Source organism: Diplotaxodon limnothrissa, linkage group LG22 (genome assembly GCF_057381915.1).
Source record: "Diplotaxodon limnothrissa isolate DT_005_m linkage group LG22, D_limnothrissa_male_GT1.1, whole genome shotgun sequence".
NCBI lineage: Eukaryota > Metazoa > Chordata > Actinopteri > Cichliformes > Cichlidae > Diplotaxodon > Diplotaxodon limnothrissa.
In genome coordinates this window covers 7731325-7753198 of record NC_140616.1, presented here as the reverse complement: position 1 = coordinate 7753198, position 21874 = coordinate 7731325, and the positions used below count along the sequence as shown (strand labels likewise).

Sequence of the window (21874 nt, the reverse complement as noted above, 5' to 3'; positions counted from 1 at the left end):
TATATATATATATATATATATATATATATATATACGTGCGTGTGTGTGTGTGTGTGTGTGTGTGTGACCTGTGAAGCTAGAGTGGCTATTTGTTGCGCACATTTTGTCCTTCTTTTTTAAATTTTATTACAGACAGAAATTGTTTTGGAACATATAAAATTATTTGTTCTACATTTTGTTTTCTTTTTACTGATTCTGTCGCATGTTTTGTTTCCAATGCTCGTGTCTTAAATACACATTTTGTGTTACAGCCTTTTTCCAAAATGCATTAAATTCCTTTTCACCTCAAAATTCTACACAATTTTATACAGTTGTCAGCCAGGCATCTAACTATGAAAGAATTACACTCCAAAAGACCCCGGGCTTCTGAAAAAACAACCTGGGCTTAAGCCCAGTAAGCCACCCCTCGCTCCGCCACTGCCGTGGTCGCTCTGACAGAGATCCAGCATTAATCTGTGGATAGAGGAGAAACTTCCAGAAGGACAACCATTTCTAAACTTCACCATTCAGGCCTGTGTGGTAGAAGAAAGACAGTTTTCATTAAAAGGCACATGACAGCTGGGCCGAAATCGCCCAAAAATAGTTGTGCCAAGATTGTGAAATAATTCTCAAAAAGAACTGAGGATCTATTTGCTTCCAAAGATGCTTTAACAAATTATTGAACAATGGCTGAGAACACTTATACAAATGTTTTGTTGTTGTTTTTTTACTTTTTTTTTCAAGAATTTTAAGCAAAAGTTTGATATAGGGCATAAGTTACAGCCTAGATCAGATGCAGAAGTATAATTCACGTGTTGAACGTTTTTTTGGCAGTTTTATTTATACAGCACCAAAAGTTGCACCAACTGTTGCCTAAATACACTTTATACTGTGAGGTAAAGACCCTGCAGAAACACAAAGAAAATTCCAAAAATCAGATGACCCTATATGAGCAAGCACTTGGTGTCAGTGGGAAGGAAAAACTCCTCTTAACAGGAAGAATCCTTTAGCAGAACCAAGCCCATGAAGGGGCTGCCATCTGCCACGACTGGTTGGGGTGATCAGAGACACTCCTCATCTCTATGTGTTAGCCCTTTGACAGATTGCAACCTTTCCAGGGTGTACCCTGCTTCACACTATGTGGCAACTGGGATATGCCCCAGCAACACTGGATTGGTTAAGAAGAGGATGGTCGGATAAATTATGGAATAATATATTGATATTCATATATTAATTATTGATGTTAAAAGTTTTAACAGTGAACATTTGTGTAAACTTTATGTCAATTTAGTCACAAAAACCAGTCATTCAATTTTAAAATACCATTAAACAATACTATACTAATTATATATATTTTTTAAAAAAACAATCCGCAAAACAAAAGGAAATGTTTAATTATGAAGGATAAAACAAATAAATGTGTAACCTTTATTTTATGTGGCACTCTAGTTTAGTGTTCATTCTGGTAAGTTTTTTTTTTAATTCAACGTCAGTTTCAAGTAACTATCATACTTTTCTGTTGTTGTTTTTTCTGCTTTGTTTATTTGTTTTACAATTTGGCATTTTCTATTGAAGCCCTGTTCGTAAGTTACACAAGGTGTTTTACGAATTCTATCCAATCAGCTGGCACAGGTAGCGATAGACAGAGCCCTGAGCAAGTCATTCAGCTGTTCTGGTGATAGAGCAGTCTGACAGCCAATCAAGCGCACTAGTCTAAGGGGCGGGGTTTATGCATTGTAGCGGAAGAGAATGCGGCGGTCCTTCCTTTTCTAGCCAACTTGGCTGAAGTCTACCCAGGACTTCACCGACGGACTTTATTAAAGTTTCTGCCGCGGTGCCCCCCCAGGTCCTGACATGGCCCCCAGCACGCAGCTGAAGGAGGCGATAGCCGATGTGCAGGACGGCATTCGTGCCATCCTTCTTGGACCTCCTGGAGCTGGGAAGGGGACTCAGGTGAGAGCAGAAATATCCAGACGAGCTAATGAGCTAGCATTAGCTGTTAGCGGCTAGCCTGAAATATAAGTAGTGTATTCTAGGAGCATGGTCGGTGCTAATGCTAGCCTGCCAGGCTTTAGAGCCAGCTGTCAGTCTCTTTATCTCTAGGTATATGTTCTAATCCTCTATGTAATAATAAAATTTACTCTCACAACGACCCCGTTAATGTCTGAGTTTCTGAGAAATTTCAATGCATTATCTGCTTTTAGCTTCACAGTGAAGTGCATACCGAAACCTCTACCAGCCAAATTTGTGACAGCTATTTTAATGTGTTTGTCTTTTTTTTTTCTGTTGGTGCTATTTCGAAATAAGTTTAATACTGGACTCCTTCCAAAAGCAGTTTATACATTTGTTATTATAAATTGAGTATATTGTGCTGTTTACAGGCTACAGAAGCATAAAATTGTTTTAAGTTCACAACTGAAAAACTTTTTATATGATATATGAAGCAGCAGGAAAAGTACAAACCCATATTTATAAAAACCTGCTGATTCAGTTTAATACCTTGTTATTAAAATTAGTTTGCCTATTGTTTCTCCTTAAAAACCCGGAGCATCTGTGGTTTATTTTAAATAACGTGTTGTTGTTGACTGGTGAATTGTTCACAATAATGTTGAAAACAGTTCTTGATATTTACATGTAAATATTTTCTTTTGACTGTATTTATTGTTGTAAAATTGTGGTGAAAATAAATCATTTAGTTTCATATTCCTTAACTAAATGATCAATAAAAATATTTACCAGGTAAGACAGTTGCCTTTTTTATTTTTAACTTTATCATTCAGAATAGTACTTCATTTCTAATTTTTTCAGATTTTACTAATTCATCTTTACATATAAATACATCAATTGTAAATTAGAAACAATAGCCAACATTTAGTACTTGAGAAACCTCCCGGGAGCCTGCAACCAGAGCTGCAGCAGTCATACAGAAATACTAGTGTGGAGAAAACTCAGATGGAAGTCTGAGAAGACCAGTTGCATATCAGTGGGTTTTTCTTAGAATTATATTGTGCAAAACTGGAATTTCTTCAGCATTTCATTGGCATGTAAGGCTCCAGTGTCGCAGTTACATAACTCGGTAGGATTTCTGTTGCAGCTGTGTAGAGCGCTGAAACCCAGATGTCTGTCTCAGTGTGACCTTCGTCGTTGTGTCCTGCGGTTCACTGTGCAGTCCTCTCTGCTCAGGCACATGGACGTGTCTGATAGCACAGACACGTGCTGTCAGAATAGATCCATGTGTTTGCTCTCTGATTTGTTTAGTGTTGTCATTTGTTTTGAGTGCTTTGTTTACCCAAAAGCACTCTGTTGCAAACCCCGTTTTAGTATCACCGATATTGGAGCGATCAAATGTTTTAAATAAAGCTTCAGCGTCAATTTTATTTCTATAACACGTTTCGTTACATGTACACTCAGTGTGCTTACCAAAAGAGATTAAAGGTTCGCAATGCATTAAGAGAATTTAAAAAAACAACAACACAGAGTTAAAACACAGCGTTATGTGAAAATAAAAAGGAAAATGATTAATTATGTTGTGCACAAGCAGGAATGATAGTTGTTGGTTCTGGCTCATTTAAAAATGTAATTTTTTTTTTTCTTCAGGATATGTCAAGATTCCCTCAATTATCAATTTTTACTAAATGAATAATCAATAGTATGAATCGGTCAGTGGTGAAAATAATTGTTAGCTGGAGATGTTGAAGTATTGGACATTGCTGGCATCTATGCAGCATATGCTCTACTGCAGTTGAGGCCTTGTCTAAATGAATTAAGCTCACCTTTGTTGGTTAAGGATCTTCACTCTGTTATGATTTTAATGAGCTTATATAAATTATAACCTTTGACTTCATTAGTTGCAACATATAAAGAGAATGTCTTCTAATCTTTAATCCTCAGATGAGTTGAAAAAGTGAAAGCTACGCCGTCTAGAAGGTCGAGAGCTCCACAGATCAGTCTGTGGTGCTGAAAACTTTCTTTTCAGAGCCTTATGCTCAGAAACCTACATCATGGTTTTATTTGTCAGTGGTGCAGGAAGTATTTGTTCATCAGTGTTTAGGTCAACAGCCAAATATTTCCTTCAGTTGGTGTTTGGTAGTGATGAATAGTAGTTCCATATTAAAAAACACTCTCTCCCCTGCAGGCCCCTCGGCTAGCAGAGAAATACTGCGTTTGCCACCTGGCTACTGGAGACATGCTGAGGGCCATGGTGGCTTCAGGCTCCGAGCTCGGCAAGAGGCTTAAGGAGACGATGGATTCTGGCAAACTGGTAACTGCTCTTCTATTCATGATCTCTCTATAAACTTTTCTTCCTGTCCCTTTGTCTCCTCTGAGGTTTTTATTGACTTTGCAGCTCGTCATCCCGAGTCTTTGATGACATCTCATGTTTTCCTTATATTACAATTACTTGCTTCCTTCCTTTTCTGCAGTGATGGTTCCAATAGAGTTGATTAAAACCACATAATTGTATCAACAATAATGCTAAAACAAAACTAATGGTGCGTTCACACCTAACGTGATAGACACGACCAGAATGTCAGGTATACATGTAAAGTCAATGGAGGAGCATGATTGTGACTGTGGGTCCTGCCGAAATTCAGAAGCAGATTTGCGTCGCGAAAAAGCAACTGACGCGTTTGAAGCGCGAATAAAAATATGCATGGCAGTTTGTGTGGTGCATTTTGTGCATTCGCGCGTATCGCGCTCGAGTTGGGAAGATCTGAACTCCAGTGTCAAGTCGCGCTGCGACAACCAATCAGGAACCTGGTGATGTGATTCTCTGACCTAGTTCAAAGGGGCAGGTCTAGCCAAAGCCCTTCATTCAATATGGAGGAAAGGCTCATCAACGCCGTAGCCAACCACCCGGAGCTGTATGACACCAGCTGCTTTCTCTACCGAGAATTGTAATATTATTTTGAAATTTTTGTAATGACTAATGTCTCGGTTCTACTACACAGCAAACTTGACAGACAACTTGACACATGTGGAATTTATTTCATATTATACTAAAGAAAAAATATACTACTATATAGGAACATAGTGAAGACCAATTATTTAAGAGAATAAAAAGGGGTTAGTTTATTTTGGAGGCAAGCTCCATTTATTAAGAACATTTTTAAAAGGCAGGATCGCTCTTTAGAGGTTTATGGGTGGCTCTTAAAAGAGTCGTTGTGGGGAAGTCGCTGGGACTTCAAATGAGAATATATCAGGTAGCGGGTATCAATAAAGGACTACCGTATAAAACACTCTGAAGCGCTCTGAAGGTGGGATTGAGCGCCTGTAGTTGGTGTCTAGACGGGCGACGCTTGGACCAATGCGGGACAGCAGATCCTCAAATTGGGCGAGGGAAAGACGGTGGTACCGCCGAAAGCGGCCGTCATCCAGGCGCAGCTCCGGGAGCAAATGGTGAAACTCACCAAACTGCTCACTCTTCTGGAGGACCTGATGGTCCCAGGTACGGCGAGGACGTCCTTTAAGCTGCTGCTCTGCTCTCCACAGTAAATAGAGAAGGGAGACTCTCTTCAAACGCTAGATTGACAGCTGCCATCTTCCAAACATACCGTCTGGCACTACTTCCTCCCACATTTCCGCTTCACGTGTGTAAAAAATTGCATATTTTGAAGCGTGACCAATTCGCATTGGTCACGCGTCGAGGTGCGAATGTGCACGCAACCAGCTAGGGGTGTCTGGCGCTTTTTGGTCGCGTGTATCACATTCGGTGTGAACACGCACCGTAAGAGAGGCATGAAGTGAAAAAGCATTTTTTAAATCCCCGGAAGTCTGCACGATGTGGACGGGCGGATGTCTGTTCCAGTTCAGTTTTTTATGCTCTTGCATGATCACTATCAAGACTACACTCCAATCCATGATCTGTATGTAGCATTCAAATCGAGTTGTATTAAATCAAGTTCAATGAACTTTATAATGACTACTTTAAAATTTGAGACTGGATCAGATTCACCTATAAAATCATGTTATACTTTTATGGTGGACATGCTCTGCTGACCTGACTTGTGTATATAACTGTTTACATATGAGAGGCACAAATTAATACAGAACAATGAACCCCAAGATTTTTATTTTTTTTGTTTTGAAGGGGGAAATGGTGTTGGGATGAGAATCTTGTTGATTTTTAAAGCCATTTTATTCTGTATCATAATAAATTGTTTGTGATTCTGTGGCCTCTTAAGTCTCTTTAATGTCAAAACTCACTTCTGTAACATTTCTAGGCGTCTGTGTGTTTTCCTCTATATTTGTGTCCAGCGCTGTACACATGTTTGTGCAGCTGCTGCAGAGCTCTTTGTTTCCATTTCATCTCCCAGCATGTAACCGAGGTTCCTGGTGTGATTTTCTGCCATCTGTTTGACTCTCACAGTTTGGTGCTGTTTGCTCATATTTGTGCACTTTAATATCCATTTCCTGTTGCTGTATAAAAAGATTTTGTATTGACATGAAATAAATGTATAAGGCCAAAATATTGTTGCTTGATAAAGAGGAGTTTTTGTGTCCCTGCAGGTCAGCGATGAGATGGTTGTGGAGCTCATAGAGAAGAACCTTGAGTCGCCGGCCTGCAGGAACGGATTCCTGTTGGATGGATTCCCCCGAACGGTCAAACAAGCAGAGATGGTGAGGACTTAATTTATTAGTGTTTTGGTGCGTTTTTAATGTTGATTTAATAATTCTTGAGCATCGTGCAGTTTGCTTTACTTTAAATACAGATTGGCTAATGAAGAGATTAAACAAACTAGTTTTAATGTTGATTCATGAGAACTGAGCATGCTGGTAGGTTTCTTTTTCAGCTTTTGGTGCTCACAACTTTTATACTTTTTTTTTATTACAAGTGTGATCACCAGTTTAGCTCGCCGAGGTGAGCTGTGTTTTAGCTCAGTGAGATGGACAGCCATTCTGAGAGCGGGAGGCCCTAGTTCGAATCCTACTCATGGCAACATTTTATTTTCAGTAGACCGTTCAACTTCTTTAACTCTTTTCATCAAAAATTTCAGCTTCTTCACTTCTTTTAGCACAAATTTCAGCTTATTCGCCTCTTTTCAGCAGACACTTCTGCTTCTTCTGCTGTTTTTAGCAGATTCCACTATACGGCATTCATACTGCATTTTCACAGGAAATGCAACTTTTTCTAGTGTCTACATTTCATTTTCTTTTTTCAGTTTCAACTTTCCTAACAAACTGATAACACACACAAACTCTAAAACTATTTTCTCAAATATATTAAACCTAGAACTCAGAATAACCAGGCTAAAATTAATGGATGCAAATAGTTTTAGGTGGCATAATTAATCTGTTTAAAAGGGTTTTGTGAACATTGTCCTTATCTACTTTAAGTTTCTTCAAACTTCACAGAGAAAAACAAAGCTTTTATTAAAGTTTAATTACATAAACCTGAAAACAGTAGTGTTATACAGTCGGTTGTCAAAAAAGTCAGTTTGTACTTTACAGCAGATTTGTTATGTTTGACTTCCTGTGTTTGTCTCTTCAAGCTGGACGACTTGTTGGACAAGAGAGACGAGAAGCTGGACTCTGTGATCGAGTTCTCCGTCGATGATTCTCTGCTGGTTCGCAGGATCTGTGGCAGGTGGGAGTCAGTATGGTAAATGGTAAATGGCCTGTATTTGTATAGCGCTTTACTAGTCCCTAAGGACCCCAAAGCGCTTTACATATCCAGTCATCCACCCATTCACACACACATTCACACACTGGTGATGGCAAGCTACATTGTAGCCACAGCCACCCTGGGGCGCACTGACAGAGGCTGTAAAATAAATCACTGTATTCACATTACACTCACACCTAAGATGTAATATAAACAGCTTTTCAGAGATTCTTTTAGGAATCTTCTACATGTAGTAAGATGACTAGAAAAGTCTCACCATTGGCTCGTCAGTGCCCGGGGCGCACTGACAGAAATATGACAGAAAATGATTTATTCAAGACCAGAGAAAGAGTGTGGTTTATTTCTCAGGTGGGTAGCAAGTGGACAATAAGGGCAAGTTGGTGATTTTCCTTCGAGTGAGCAGCTCCTCATTCTGTCAGCGTGTTAAACCTACTCAGGTAGAGTAGATTGATTCATGCGGACGGGAGGTTCTGGGACAGTGAGATGATGTTAAGGAGAAATGGAGCATGAACGCACATGATTAGCAAAAAGTAGCCTGTAGGCGATTGAGCATCTGCAGCAAGAAGGTTTGCAGATTCAATTCTTGGAGAAGTCGACGTGTCCGTCCCTGATGGGACATGTTGAATACCACAGCTGCTCAGTGCCTGGCTGATACTCTAAAGAGCTTAGAAAGAAAGCCTGTGTCCGTATCAGCTGCTGATAATGACTTATGCCTTTTTTTTTTTTTTTTTTTACACTTTGACCCATGTGATGAGCCACATGATCAATAGTGGGTCAACAACTAGATTTTAAATGCTTTGTACTCTCCACCATTTTGGTTTTAGAACGAAAGAACGTTCTCGACTGAGACGTAAAACGTCCGAGAAGTCCAGTCACCTTCTTTCCTTCTTTAGGTTCTATGATCTGGTTCCAGATTTTAACTCTAAAGAGACACGTGTGCAGAGAAAAAACATGATACTCTAATATCTGAATAACTTTGATCTAATTCATGGCTCTCAAGCAGCCACAATTAAGATTTTCAATGTAAACACAGCTACTATTTACCAGGTGATGAGCCCACAGAGTAGTCTCTTGATTTTGTTGATTCCCTAACCGCTAATAAGCCTGTGTCTAAACAGAAAATAGGATTGGCAATAGGGCTGTTCGATATAACATATATATCAGATGACGATTTAAAAACGTCTATCGTTTCATTTTACGCTATCGTTTGTTTTGTGGTGTCGCAAAATAAACTGTTTACGGCAATATTTTCTCATCGTTTTGATGGTCACTGTAGTGGCTATATTAATTTCTTAAAGTTCTCTCCTTCTCTTATATAGCGCTTATATAACCACACTACAGACGGACAAGCGCTTGTTTTTATGCCTTGTCGTTAGCAACAACAACGGTAAAACCACCGCGTGTCCGCTTGTGTATTTTCCACATAAACCTTTCACAATAAAGCTCAAGATCCTGTTGAGACTTTTCAAAATAAACAGAATCACGTGAAAGATGCAGAGTATTTACGGATGAGAAGCAAAAAAGAGCCGCCAGGTGCTAAAAAATAAACCTTACTCAAACGTTAGAACAGGCTTTTCCCCGCAGCACGCTGTGTAATAAATACAAAGAAAACGTCGGCCGTTACAACTTATGTCTAAAAATGTATAGTTTCATACATCAGTTAAAACACTCGACTCCAGGTACACGACACGCAGCTGGAAACACTTCACACAAGTCGAGCTGCCCGAGATTCACAGAATTTACAGAAAATGTTACATTTTTGTGATTTATATCGTTATCGGACGATAGATGTCTTATATCGGGATATGAGATTTTGGTCATATCGCACAGCCCTAGTTGGCAACTAGGTGATGAACACACAGCATTTTGCAGCTGAAGAGGCAGATATTGTAATCATAGGAAGAAGCTAACAAAAGAATGGATTTTAATGCTTGCATTCACAGAGTGGCCACGTCATTCAAAATGTCAGTCTGCATCTGCTGAATGTGTAATAGGGCATCCATAGTCAGTATATCAGCTCCAATAAGTGTCCGCACATGGTTTAGGAACTGAATATCAGTAGAACAAATTATATTCAAAGTGGTAACATTTCATTTTAAAGTTTTATCATTTTTTTGTGAAGCACTTTGTGATGTTCATATTAATGTGCTGTGAATTTTACCTTTTGTATTTCTGTAACTATAAATGAAAGTTTACTAAAGTAACATCTTTAATGTGGATTATGTAGTAATTTGGTAATCAGCCATGCACTCATGGGTTTGTCAGTTAGCTATATTCAGAATGCTAGTCTGCTGAAAGCTGCAATGTCTGATTGAGACTTCTGCAGTGAACTTTGGTGGCGTGTCACCTATGTATGTCGCCAACACCACAGGGTTGTGCGGTTACACGTAACTCCTGTGGTGTTGCTGTATAACTTTGAACCTCGGTGACCTTCACATCTAAGTAAACTGGAAATGCATGCGAGTAATGGAGTTTATTCTGGTACATTTCAAAACAATGCATCAGTTATTCTGAATTCTGATTCATCATTATTCATTCCTCGTTCTATCCCTATTACATTGCTATACATACTGTTACAAGATTTGCATTCAGCTTTTGTTGAGAAAGTCAGCACTGGTGAACTGAAACAGAAATGTGTTACTTTCTGGTCTGACCTAATGTTTGCATAAGCTGTACATGTTGAAATGAGAGAGAACTGGAAAATAAGTTATAATTGTTACTTCTTGTTTTCTTTGGTGTGTTTCTCTCCTTTTACTTTTGTTCTTATGCAGTACATTAATACGTCTAATGATCTACAAAACAAGTCTCAGAACACTCAGTATGAGACTCTGAGCCCTGAATTGAAGCTGACCCACACGCAGACGTCTCTTCAGACATTCATCGGTGTCCCCTTTCTTCACTATACCCACTCCACATTATTCACACGTCACGCTGAGTAGAAAGCATATCTAGTTTACAGAGAGTCATCTTTCTGTCTGTGGGGGTCCTTTTTGAAGAGACTGCTGCCTTTTCAAGCCCAAGTAGGACAAGGGCATCATGTGGGATGGAAAAAAAGGACCGTTAAGTAGTTAATGAGTCACCGTGGTTGTCAAACCTCCTTTGCTCTTGCTCTGATTTCTTTAACGTCCTTGTCCTGTGCTCTGCTTCCGCTTACCATCTTCCCTCTGTTTCCCCAGACTAATTCATCAGCCGAGCGGCCGCTCCTACCACGAGGAGTTCAACCCCCCCAAAGAGTCCATGAAGGATGACGTAAGTACTTTCCACCCACTTAGAAACCATTTCTGGCTAAACTGCCACCCACCGAAAATGACTGCCAGCCTGGAAACCAGCAGAAAGATTTAGATCAGTGTTTCCATGCATTTTAGATTATTCAGTACATTTTCTCAATTAAATAGAGCCACTAATCTGCTCTTAAAGAACAAAATGTATCACAAACGAGTGGAGCAAACAAATCAACTGGAACAAATGTTGATGTTATGCAAGGATGGCAAGAATAAACACAAAATGCTGTTTTTAAATGATGATTTCATTTATTACCTGAAAAAAGCTATCCAAACCTACCTGACCCTGTGTGGAAAAGTAAATGACGCCCCCCAAAATCATGAATTAACTGTGATAAACCAGATTTTTCTTCAACCTCTCTGATAAAGCAAAGTAGGCTAAAAGATTGCATCATGATCACAAGCAACACGTCTTGCCTAAAGATGCGTCTAAAGAAACAACCGAGAAACAAAGTCTGTGTCTGGAAAGTGTTACAAAACTATTTCTAAGGCTTTGGGAATCCAGCAAACCACAGTGAGAGCCATTATCCGAAAGTGGAGCAAATTTGGAACAGTGGTGCACCAACATAGCGATTTAACAATAAGAAAGAGAATGGGCAAAAGTGGCATCCACGGGAGATGAACAAAAAAGGCTCGTCTGATATTTAGCAAATGTATCTTGATGATCCCCAAGACTTTAGAGAAAATATCCTGTGGCCTGATGAGACAAAAGTCAAACTTTGTAAAGGTTTGAATCCTGTTACATGTGAAGTAAAATGGACATGGCATTTTATTATTTTTTTTTTTAACCATTCCAGCAGACAAACATGATGTAGTGTGATGGTCTGCTTTCATGCTTCAGGCTCTGGATGACTTGTAACTGATAGAAACATGAATTCTGCTCCTGACCAGAAAATCCTGGAATGTCAAGCCATCATTTTGTGCCCTGGGTTACTTGAGTTAAGCAGGAGGACTATGATCTGAAACACACCAACAAGTCCTCCTCTTATTGGCTCAAAAATTTAAAAAGATGTTTTGCAGTGGCCTGATCAAAGTCCGGACATAAACCTGATTGAGATGTTTTGGCAGGACCATAAACAGGCCGTTCATTCTTGTACTCTCCAATGTGGCAACAATAAGAGTGCGTCAATATCCTCCACAGCGATGTGAAAGACTGATTGCGAGTTATACAAACACTTAAATCCAGTTCTTGCTGCTGCTGATGGCACAACCAGTCATTAGGTTTAGGGGGCAAATACTTTTCACTGGCTGTTACTCAGTATTGGGTTGAATACTTCACTCCTTCATTTTATTTTCTGCATGTGGGAACTTGTCTGCTGGCAGCAACTGAATAAAATTTGTGTGGCGACGGCGAGAAGTTTCTTGTCTGCGCTATTGCAACAGGAGATTATGACACATGTACTAAATAAAAGACCAAAGGTCATGTATTAGGCCATCTACTAACTTGATTTTTAAAAATGCTAACAAGTTGTTTCAGCCTGGCAGATGGCAAAAGTTCATTTTATGATGATTAAAAACACATTTCACGCACAAATGCGCCTACCAAAAAAGACCTGAAGTTCATTTGCTGTTTTAATATGAGTTTGGAAAAAGGTCAGTGTGAAGCTTTCTAGAAACATGACGGTAGAAATTGTGATTATAACTAATAATAATGGTTTAAACAAAGAGTTTCATTTCTTTAATTATATTAATAGTGTGAGATGGTGGTGTGCTTCAAAGTAGAGTTCAACCAGTGTGTGAGTAGACGAAGACATGGCGTTGACCATGTCCGGGTTTATCATACAGAGACCGCTCGGGTAGCTTAACACCTCCCCAAGTCTCTTTGCTGACTTATATTTAGCTCATCTATGTTAAGGACTGATGAGCTTATAAAATGAGCTATCTGTCATCCACCCACGCGTCACAAGAACCAGTACTCCTGCAGTGTTTGTCAGAATTTAATCAAACTTGATGAACAGTTAGCAGGTCTTCACCGATACCCAAAAGCTGAGTCGCTGCCTGCCAGCCAGTGTGTCCTTTCTCACGTTTTCCTTAAACACTTTTCCACTCTTTACGTCTCCATTGTGGTAGTCCATGATATCAGTTGGCTGCTTTACAAAGAGTTTCTGATTCAACAGTCCACCGTTCTCAGATTCCACCTGCACTTTAGCTGTGACTGTAATTGTTTGTCTGCTCTTCAGCAGACTGGAGGGCTTCTTTAATCAGAATGTGCTGCAGGTGGAAAACAAGTTCAGGTGGCTGTAGGGCAGAACAAGGACTACCAAATTACAAACACTACCTGTGTTTATGTGCATGGAGGGTTTAAGGTTTGTGGTTCGATACCTGGCTGCTTCAGTCTGCATGCCAAAAGTGTCCTTGGGCAAGTTGTTCTCCAATGCATTCATTGGAGTATAAGTGTGTGTGAATGTTAGATAAGAACCACTAATGTGTAGAAAACTGTGTTTGCATACATGAGGCATGTTTCCTCTTTGAAATGTAGTATTCGATGTTCATTTTCACACATCCTGTTACTAATAAAGTGACATGAGTCACATTAGAAGTGTCTGCTCTTCAAATAAACTCAAGTTGAAGTTTGGTTTTTTTTGTTTTTTTTTTTGGCAGTCTAACCGTGCTCCGTCTGCACACATGCATTAAAAAGGGGAAGCAATACAACTGGAAGTTATAATCTCATGTTTCTTTCTGCTGTTGAAGATGCGGAGAAACAACTGTAGAGAGCTTTGAAGTTTTCCTGAGATTGTCTCCTGTTTTTTCCATGAGTAGATTTCTGTGGATTAAGGAATGTGCAGCAGAGAGACTTAATTTTAATTATTCAGTATCTCCTTTGAGTTTTATACTTGACGTTCCAACGACTGTACAGTTTTATGCTTTAGTGAAAATTGCAACAATTCAGTCTGTGTGTGCAGATGTTTAAGGTGCTGTTGAACCTAATGTAGCAGAGACTAGCACCAAGCTGGTTCATGTGTGTGTGTCGTTTGAGCACACATTTTGCACCTTGCACTGTTGTGATGTGGTAATCATGAAACATTACATGTAATGAATGTCAGGTGTGACTGGACCCACAAGTACTGTGTAACACGAGTGTTTCAAAAGTGGGACATGACTGCTGCTGCACCTTGGAGTTGTTTCGGCTTGTCGTTCAACTCCCAGCTTTTGTAATCAGGTGCTGACAGCAGGCACGAGTCTGAGTCTGCAAGCAGGTCTGTCTCTGCAAGTGTTTGTTGTCGTACATCAGTGCCAGAGCACAGGGACTCACAGCCAGCACAGGGGGAGATTAATGCGATAGCTTAAAGGAGAGATTCTGCAGAAAAACATCAGATCCTAAGTCGGTGCTTTGATTCCTGTTTCTGCTGTTTTTCTTTTTTCTTTTTCTTTTAAAAAAAATTAGTTTGAGGAACAACAGCTTTTGTAGTTATGGCAACGTGGTAGAAACCTGACTGCGAATGATCATGTTGCCATGTTGACGTCCTGGTGCACAAAAGCAATGTTTAATGGTCAATGAGTGACCAGGGCTTAATGCTAGTCCTACTGCACTATTTGTGCATGCACATGCATTGCCTTTAACTCTATATTGACAAAAAAAACCAATTTGGATTGAAAACTCATTGGTGCTGTGCCTTTTATAGTTAATTGAAAGATGTTTGGTGAAACACTATATTTATTATTGAAACGGAAACAACAAATCAAGTGTTCACAAGGTAGGTGGGGGGGGGGGGGTTTCTCCCCTGATGAAATATTGTACCAAGCACAAATTGAGAAAACTTTCGCTTTGAAAACTGTCGAACGCTATCTGCTCAGTTTCCGATGCAACAGTTCATTTGTACAATTTACAGTTAAATACAGGACATTTTATATTAAATCAGATATTACTTTTTTTAATTACATTCCAATTACATTTTATTTGTATAGCACCAAATCACAACAACATGTGCATCAACTCACTTTATGTTGGAAGGTAAAGACTGTACAATAAAATAGACTGAAACAATAATATAACTCATAAAGTAAAATTGTATGCACTTTGGATTAGTCATGTGATATTTACATTTTTATTTTATTTTTAATCAGTTCTTGCACAACCGATCGTGTTGTCGGGCATTTCTACTTTTAACGTGCTTTACATTTTGTATGCAATTTATTTATTTTTTTTTTTTTAAATAAAGCAAAAATTTCCAAAAAATCCTGTTTTGCTCGCTTACAGAGTAGAAACAAAGAAGAAGCCGTTGTGTATGCAAGAAAGAAGGCAGAAGGGATAAAGATCTGCGAACTCAGAAGAACACAGTTTCTGATTCGTCTTATGTGTTTTCTTTTTTTTTACTCTGCACTCAGGTGACGGGTGAGCCCCTGATCCGCCGCAGCGATGACAACGAGAACACCCTGCGCTCGCGCCTGGAAGCCTACCACCGGCAGACGTCCCCTCTGGTGCAGTACTACAGTGCCAGGGGTCTGCACACGGCCGTCGACGCTGCCCAGAACCCAAACGTAGTCTTCGCCTCCATCGTAGCCGCGTTCTCCGCCGCCACGGAAATGCCCGCTCGTGCCACAGCCTGTAAAGACCAAGTGTTCTTCATTTAAAGTTTTCCTTCTTTGCCGCATTGCCCTTCACCTGACTGTTTTCATGTTTTGGTTTTGTTTTCTTTCCCCCCGCGTGGTGGAGATTATACAAGAGTGGATCGAGTGTCAGAGTGGCAACAAAATGTAACTTTGAAGTGTAAACGGGGAAGATGGAGACTCGGTGTGCCGTCACGGCTCAAGAAATTCAGCAGCAATGCATCATCAATGTTACAGGAACAGAGCGGATGTAGAATCGTTTTCGTTACTCTTCATCACAGAAGAAGCCAAAATAGAGCTCATCGATTAGCACCACACTGCTGCTTTTCACCGTAGAGATGTGAGAAGGTTTTGACATTTAAGCAGTGCAGAACGCCGTGCATGTTTGTATAGATGCTCCTCACCAGAGCGCATTTTGAAAATATTGACATTTGTTGCATATTGTTTGCCTTTGCTGGACAGGTTTGCTCTTGTTTAATCAATGGCTTTGCCTTTTTTTCTTCACCTTTTCTCCTAATGTTAGATTAGATCTTCTGTTTTTCCAAACCAGCTGTACTTGCTGCTCCTTCTTGTCTCTGAATGCATCTGAAGTGCAAGAAAAAGCAAAACCGGAAGTGGAGTGTGTCATAGTATGAATTATATTCTGATGTTAGAGGTCTGCAGACTGAACCTCTGCAGCAGGGTGCAGGGGGAAAGTTGAGGCACAGTAATGTTTGTGGCAACAGCCTCAGGTGTGTTCTGAAAACAGGAGGGTGAGTTCTTGGCCACAGATTGGCCCCGTGGCCAATGACGCACTCAAGTAGACAATTAAGGTACTTTAAAACCCCGTAGTGCCCAACTGCTGCAATTTGCATCAACAGCGATACTCACAACTCGCTCAGATCTAAACACGGGTATGATTGAAAGTCTACTTTTATATTTAGTATTGCTTTAACTTGTCAAGGCCATCTGTGTCTCTGAGACTCGCTGGTAATCAGATTTCCACTTAACTCTAATGGCAAAAAAATAAACGCTGCTTATAAGTTGAGCTTTACCTGACATAAGTTGCGTCATTGTTTAGCATCAATTTAATGCCGACATTTGCCAAAAATACAAAAATGAGTTTTGCAGTACAATTTATGCACCTATGTGTGAGTTTAAAGCTGTTTTCCCTCGTGTACTTCAGTCAGGTCAGCGTATTTTTCCACAGAGGGCCTTTTTCCGTCGCTAACTGTGAAAACACCAGCATGTTAGCTGAACCAGTCACAAATCTGCTCAGTCTGACACACACGGACTTAAAATGTTTTTAAACAGAGTCAGCAGATCAAGACTGGAACATCGGTTTGCTCTCATATTAGTGGTATTGCTTTCAGTGCTTAAAGGAAAAAAATAGCTTGTATCTTCACACTTACTGATAAAGATCCTTAATGCACTTCTGTTTTCGATGCAGAAGACATTGTGCTTTACCTAAGGCTACGTCCACACCATCGTTTTCTCTCAGTTTTGGCCTCCCATCCGCACATTGCTGCCCGCGGTGGGTGTGGTGCAGCACGCAGGCAGAGAGAAAAGCTCAAAAGTATGATTGCACTTCACTAGAGGTGATATTGGAAAGTACTTGTCACCACAAGTCTTTTGCCTTTAAAGGCAAAAACATGAGCAGCCTATCAAAATGTTTAGTAGAAGTCCATCACACACGGAGAAATGCACAGTTTTCGTTTTGTATTTCATTTGGAATTGCTCCAGGTGTGTTATACCAGCAGCCTGAGGCACACATACCACTAACTAAATGATCAGTTATCTAATATATAAATGTGATTACTGATTAAAAGCCTTAAAGGTCTTAAAGGTGTATACATTATTAAACTCTTGAGATGCTGAAACCATCATCTGATCTGCAGCTCAGAAATTACCATTATCAGTTTTGGATCATTTGGTGGTTGGAAGTAATGATAAAAATACTGGATTGATGAGCAGTAGTCCTAAGATTTGTAGTTATGCCTATCCCTCTTAAAGATAGAGGCCTGGAGGAATGCAACTATCAGGCAGGGTCTAGAGCACATGTGTCGAACTCCAGGCCTCGAGGGCCGGTGTCCTGCAGGTTTTAGATGTGTCGTTGATCCAACACAGCTGATTTAAATGGCTAAATGACCTCCTCAACATGTCTTGAAGTTCTGCAGAGGCCTGGTAATGAGCTAATCATTTTATTCAGGTGTGTTGATCCAGGGTGAGATCTAAAACCTGCAGGACACCGGCCATTGAGGCCTGGAGTCCGACACCCCTGGTCTAGAGAAATTGGTTGCAGTAGCTGGGAAACAGCTTGACAGTGGATCCAGAAATAGCGATCTATTGATATGTGGGAAAGTGTAGAACAAGACTCATTTGTGTTTCCTAATATAGTTTGCTACAGAAGTGATGAATCAGGAGTGGAAAGTGGACACTTCCTTCCCCCAAGTTGTTTCCCAGAACACACTTCATCTTTAATACGTCGTAATACCTTTAATTTTTTAATCACTATGTACTTAACTGTGAAACAGGATGCTCACTTTTTGGCATGATGTCAGCTCAGCCTGTTAATACCAGTAATATTTTTGCAGCGTTTACAAAGTTTTGGTTCCAACATGTTGTTTCCTTGACGCTGATCCTGGAATTTTAATAGTTCGAACCGCTTCCAAGAATCTGTCGGATAATTTCACGTCTGAATCCGTGATGACTGATTCGCAACCAGATAACTGACATTTCAGTTTAGTCAGCATGTTTACTGCCGATGGGTAATTAGAAAAAAGCACTCTTGGGGTTTTTCTCTGGTGTTTAGTTCCTAAAATAACTGTGACCAAACTTTAAGAGTTCTGGGAAGACATGAAGACTTTTAGCGGCTATGATTAGGTTTTATGATAAAACACAATCACCTTGCCACTCTTGAGGTGTAATTTTTCAGCCAAAGCAGGGATCTGTTCATGCAAAACCTACTACCTGTACAGCTACAGATAACTAAGACTTGGAATTAAATGTTTAGCAGATAAAGAGCAAGATGGTTCCTCTAGAGTTGGTCGAGACCAAAATATAGTTTAAAAAATGATTGAATGTTCTTTGGCTGCAAGATGTGTAAAGAAGCAAGTGTTTTCTTACTGTCACTGTATCGACTTAAAAGGGGACGTGCTGTGCTAATTTCCAGTTTCATATTTACCTTAAACTGGGCTCAGTTCATCCACTGAATGAACTGAGCCGGTTTATCTCCTGCTTTTTTTATCAGCTCATAATCAAGGCTTGAGCATCAGTTTTGTGGGGCTTCTGCGTGCCTGAGAAGACTATATGAAACACATTTCCTCTCAATGGCTTCAAACAGATCCAGGAGTACAAAGAAACATCTCTGAATTGGAGTTGTGTGAAGTCTGGGGACTTTTAAAGATATGAATATGTGCTGTATGTGGAGAAACATGCGTGCAGTAGTTGAAATTCGGGCCATATTTAATGAGCTTGCTGTGTGTATTTGCAACAGTGTGTGCTGTATATATGTGACAGAAAATGAGGAAAAGACACTACTGTATGTCAGTGTGTATAGTGATTCAGCTTGGGTCTGCTGCCCCTAAGTGGCACAAAATCACTTATTGCAGGGTTGATATACAATGCAGTTCCACATTAAAGAGTCGTGAGCTAAACACACACAATGAAGCCATCTCAAGCTCCTTTTTTCCCCTCTAAAGATGCCTGTTTATTTTTATTTTTTTTACTTCAGAGGTCTGAAAATGGAGATCAAAAGTTACATTTTTAACTGTGAACTTTATTTTTTTTAAACTTGTGTTTCTGCTGTGCTTCAGGCTCTCAGCACTGACATCACTTTGTGTGACGTCACAAAGATCAAACATAAGCTGAAGGACGATTGCAAAAACCTTAACAGTAGATACTACAAAGAAATGTTTTAAGTTCAGTCTTTTTTGTTTCTGCAGCTCCCAAAAGGTGTATTTTATATTTAACCTTTTGTTTTTGTTTTGATGGTGGCTGTTTCAGATCAAACAGTTGTGATCTAAAAGGAAAACCAGTAAAAGAAACGAACGCCTTCACACTAAATAGAGACTTCCAAAGAATACTGTTTAATCTCGTTTCATCTCATCTTGTTTCTGTAGTTTCCACTTATTTTTATGTTCGCTGAAGCAGTTTTAGCTGTAAAACATTTTTTTTTTCTAAAAATGTTCTTCTACAAACAACAAAGCCTTTAGGTTTTCCTGTTGTATCCTCTTTGTGTGTTCAGAATCAGAATCAGAATACTTTATTGATCCCTGGGGGAAATTATTTTTTGTTACAGTGCTCCATTTTAAACCAACATTAAGACAAGACAGACAATACACTAACTAAGAATAGTACAATATATACATATATATATATATACATACATACATACATACATACATACATACATACATACATAAGTCACTCATAAATAAATAGTTGGAAAAGAAACATGTGTAGTTGTAGCAGCAAACAGTGTGTTAAGTGGATGCGTTCATCCTTCACTCCTCTGTTCCTCCTTGACCTTTGGAGCCGCCTCCTTCCTCTGTAGTCACCTGGTGTTCAGTAGGAGCTTCTTGCATGCAGACTGTGTTACCTTCCTCTTTCCCTTGAATGCTGATGCATTTTTAGTCTCTCCCGGCTGTTGTGATGAAAAACGACAACAGATGTTCGGCGCTCCCGGGAGGCAGATTTCAGACTGTTACTCAACACAATGAGACTATTTCATGCTAAATTTACCTTAATATTCCATGCCGTGCTTTGTGATGCCTCCAATGCGTTTTGTCACTCTTTGAAAGCTGTAAATGTACACGTGCTATAGTTTAATCTGATTCGAAGTCTGGATGTTTTTGTCCACCTTAAATGCATTTTTTTATGGGCTTGTGAGATAGGCAGGTACATTTTGTTTGACCGAGGAAGCTTTGTTTTTGAAGTCATGCCTGGTTACGTTTTCTCTAGAAATTCACTCAAAACTTTTCTTTCCTTCTCCCCCTTGTCTTCCAGCTGGTTGAGTTCAGAGCTGCGTCATGCCCACCGAGGCGAAGGACTGGAGCTGGCAAACAGCTCAGGTGGGCAGAAAAACGGAGGGGAGGGGCAGGCAATAAGAGGGGACTCCTTAGACTGAATAAGTTAAGGTTGTTTTGGGGTTTTTGTTGCACATTTCTATTTCAAGTAGATCATGACAGGAATAAACGAAGCCATCTTGTTGTCACAATCCTCATGTTTTCCCTTCTAATAAATTTCCTGCTTTTCTACAATCATCAAATGTTGTGCATTTTGTTTTTCACTCCAGTCTCAAATTCACTTGGCCTTTAATCCGAGAAATAAAATCATAAAATATCGTGTATGAGTACCGTGACATTTCATGCACATTTTCTATCGAGTGTCCGCACATTTGTTGCTTGTCGTTTGACATATCATAACCTGAAGTGACACATAAAAAGGTTAGGGTTAAAGTCAGGCTATCAGTAATGGTGTGCAGTGAGGAATGAAGTGACTTCCTATTTAACAGTTCCACATATCACACACTGATGTCTGAAGGATCGAGGATCTATATGAATGATGAGAAATACACTAAATTGGACTTGCTCATAAGATGTTTTCAATTTATCTCAGAAGTTCAGAAATTGAAAACAACATATAGAAAATAGCCTAAAGGTAGTTCAGTAAAATAAATACAGGATGACAAAATTGCTCAATACAGTAAAAGGACCTCAGTTAAACAGAGGAAAAGCTTGTTTGTTTTTAAAGCGGCGCAATGACCACAAGTCAAAGTAAAATAAATTTAAATACTGCATAAAATGGCTTATTTTTATTAAAAGAAATACAAATCTGGTAAGAATCGGTGAGTTTGTGCGTAAAAGTGATTGACAGAAACACTTATAATAATCCAAATATGATGAAATCAAGGCATAAATAATCACCCCCCACAGTTCAGAGCACAGCACAGTGGAACTCAGCTTGGTGAGAGGAGCCAGTTTCCATGACCATAGGCGCAAATCTGTCAGGGACACATCAAAGACGTCTCCTCATTAGGTTGGATGAAACTTACCATCCAACCTTTAATAGAGCTAAAGTATGTGTGCAACATCTGCTGCTTGAAAACATCTTGGAGCTTAAGAGTGATATATATCTGAATGTCATCTGCATAGCAGTGTTGGAAATTTTGATAAATGCTCAAAATGTGCTGAAGAGGAAACGATAAAGGTCCCAAAACAGGACAAAGGTGCAAGTACAAGGTCAAAAGAGCACGAGGATGTTTTTATTGAATGAGTGATTTTTACCAACTTTCTAAAACAACAGACAAAGCAAACAGACACCAAAGATGGTGAAGGAGAATTTATATTTTTCACATTACTGTTTCTGTTTGTTATTGAAAAAATTACGAACGTAAGCATGCGGGTTAGGAATAATAATATCACTAACCGTGTTGAATAACCTTTCAGGTTTGCCTCTTACC

At 39.6% G+C, this 21874-nt stretch overlaps 1 protein-coding gene across 2 annotated transcripts; it reads left to right on the top strand.

Moving 5' to 3' along the window:
- The first annotated feature begins 1756 nt into the window (after positions 1–1756).
- Positions 1757–20674, top strand: ak2 (adenylate kinase 2). Of its 2 annotated transcripts, XM_085346318.1 has the most exons (7): positions 1757–1932; positions 4115–4240; positions 6487–6597; positions 7470–7564; positions 10780–10852; positions 15211–15430; positions 20419–20674. In XM_085346318.1, the coding sequence occupies exons 1-7, from the start codon at positions 1834–1836 to the stop codon at positions 20424–20426; spliced, it is 732 nt and encodes a 243-aa protein (XP_085202444.1). In that variant the 5' UTR covers positions 1757–1833; the 3' UTR covers positions 20427–20674. The 2 variants fall into 2 exon arrangements, with proteins under 2 accessions (XP_085202444.1, XP_085202443.1); XM_085346317.1 differs by lacking the exon at positions 20419–20674 and having other exon boundaries at positions 15211–20412.
- Positions 20675–21874: the final 1200 nt, after the last annotated feature.

Bases quoted from the DNA above. Each gene is read 5' to 3' on its own strand.
- ak2 (XM_085346317.1), top strand. From the start codon at position 1,834: ATGGCCCCCAGCACGCAGCTGAAGGAGGCGATAGCCGATGTGCAGGAC. The intron at 1,933-4,114 runs GTGAGAGCAGAA...TCTCCCCTGCAG, and splicing joins GAGCTGGGAAGGGGACTCAG to GCCCCTCGGCTAGCAGAGAA. The intron at 7,565-10,779 runs GTGGGAGTCAGT...CTGTTTCCCCAG, and splicing joins GTTCGCAGGATCTGTGGCAG to ACTAATTCATCAGCCGAGCG.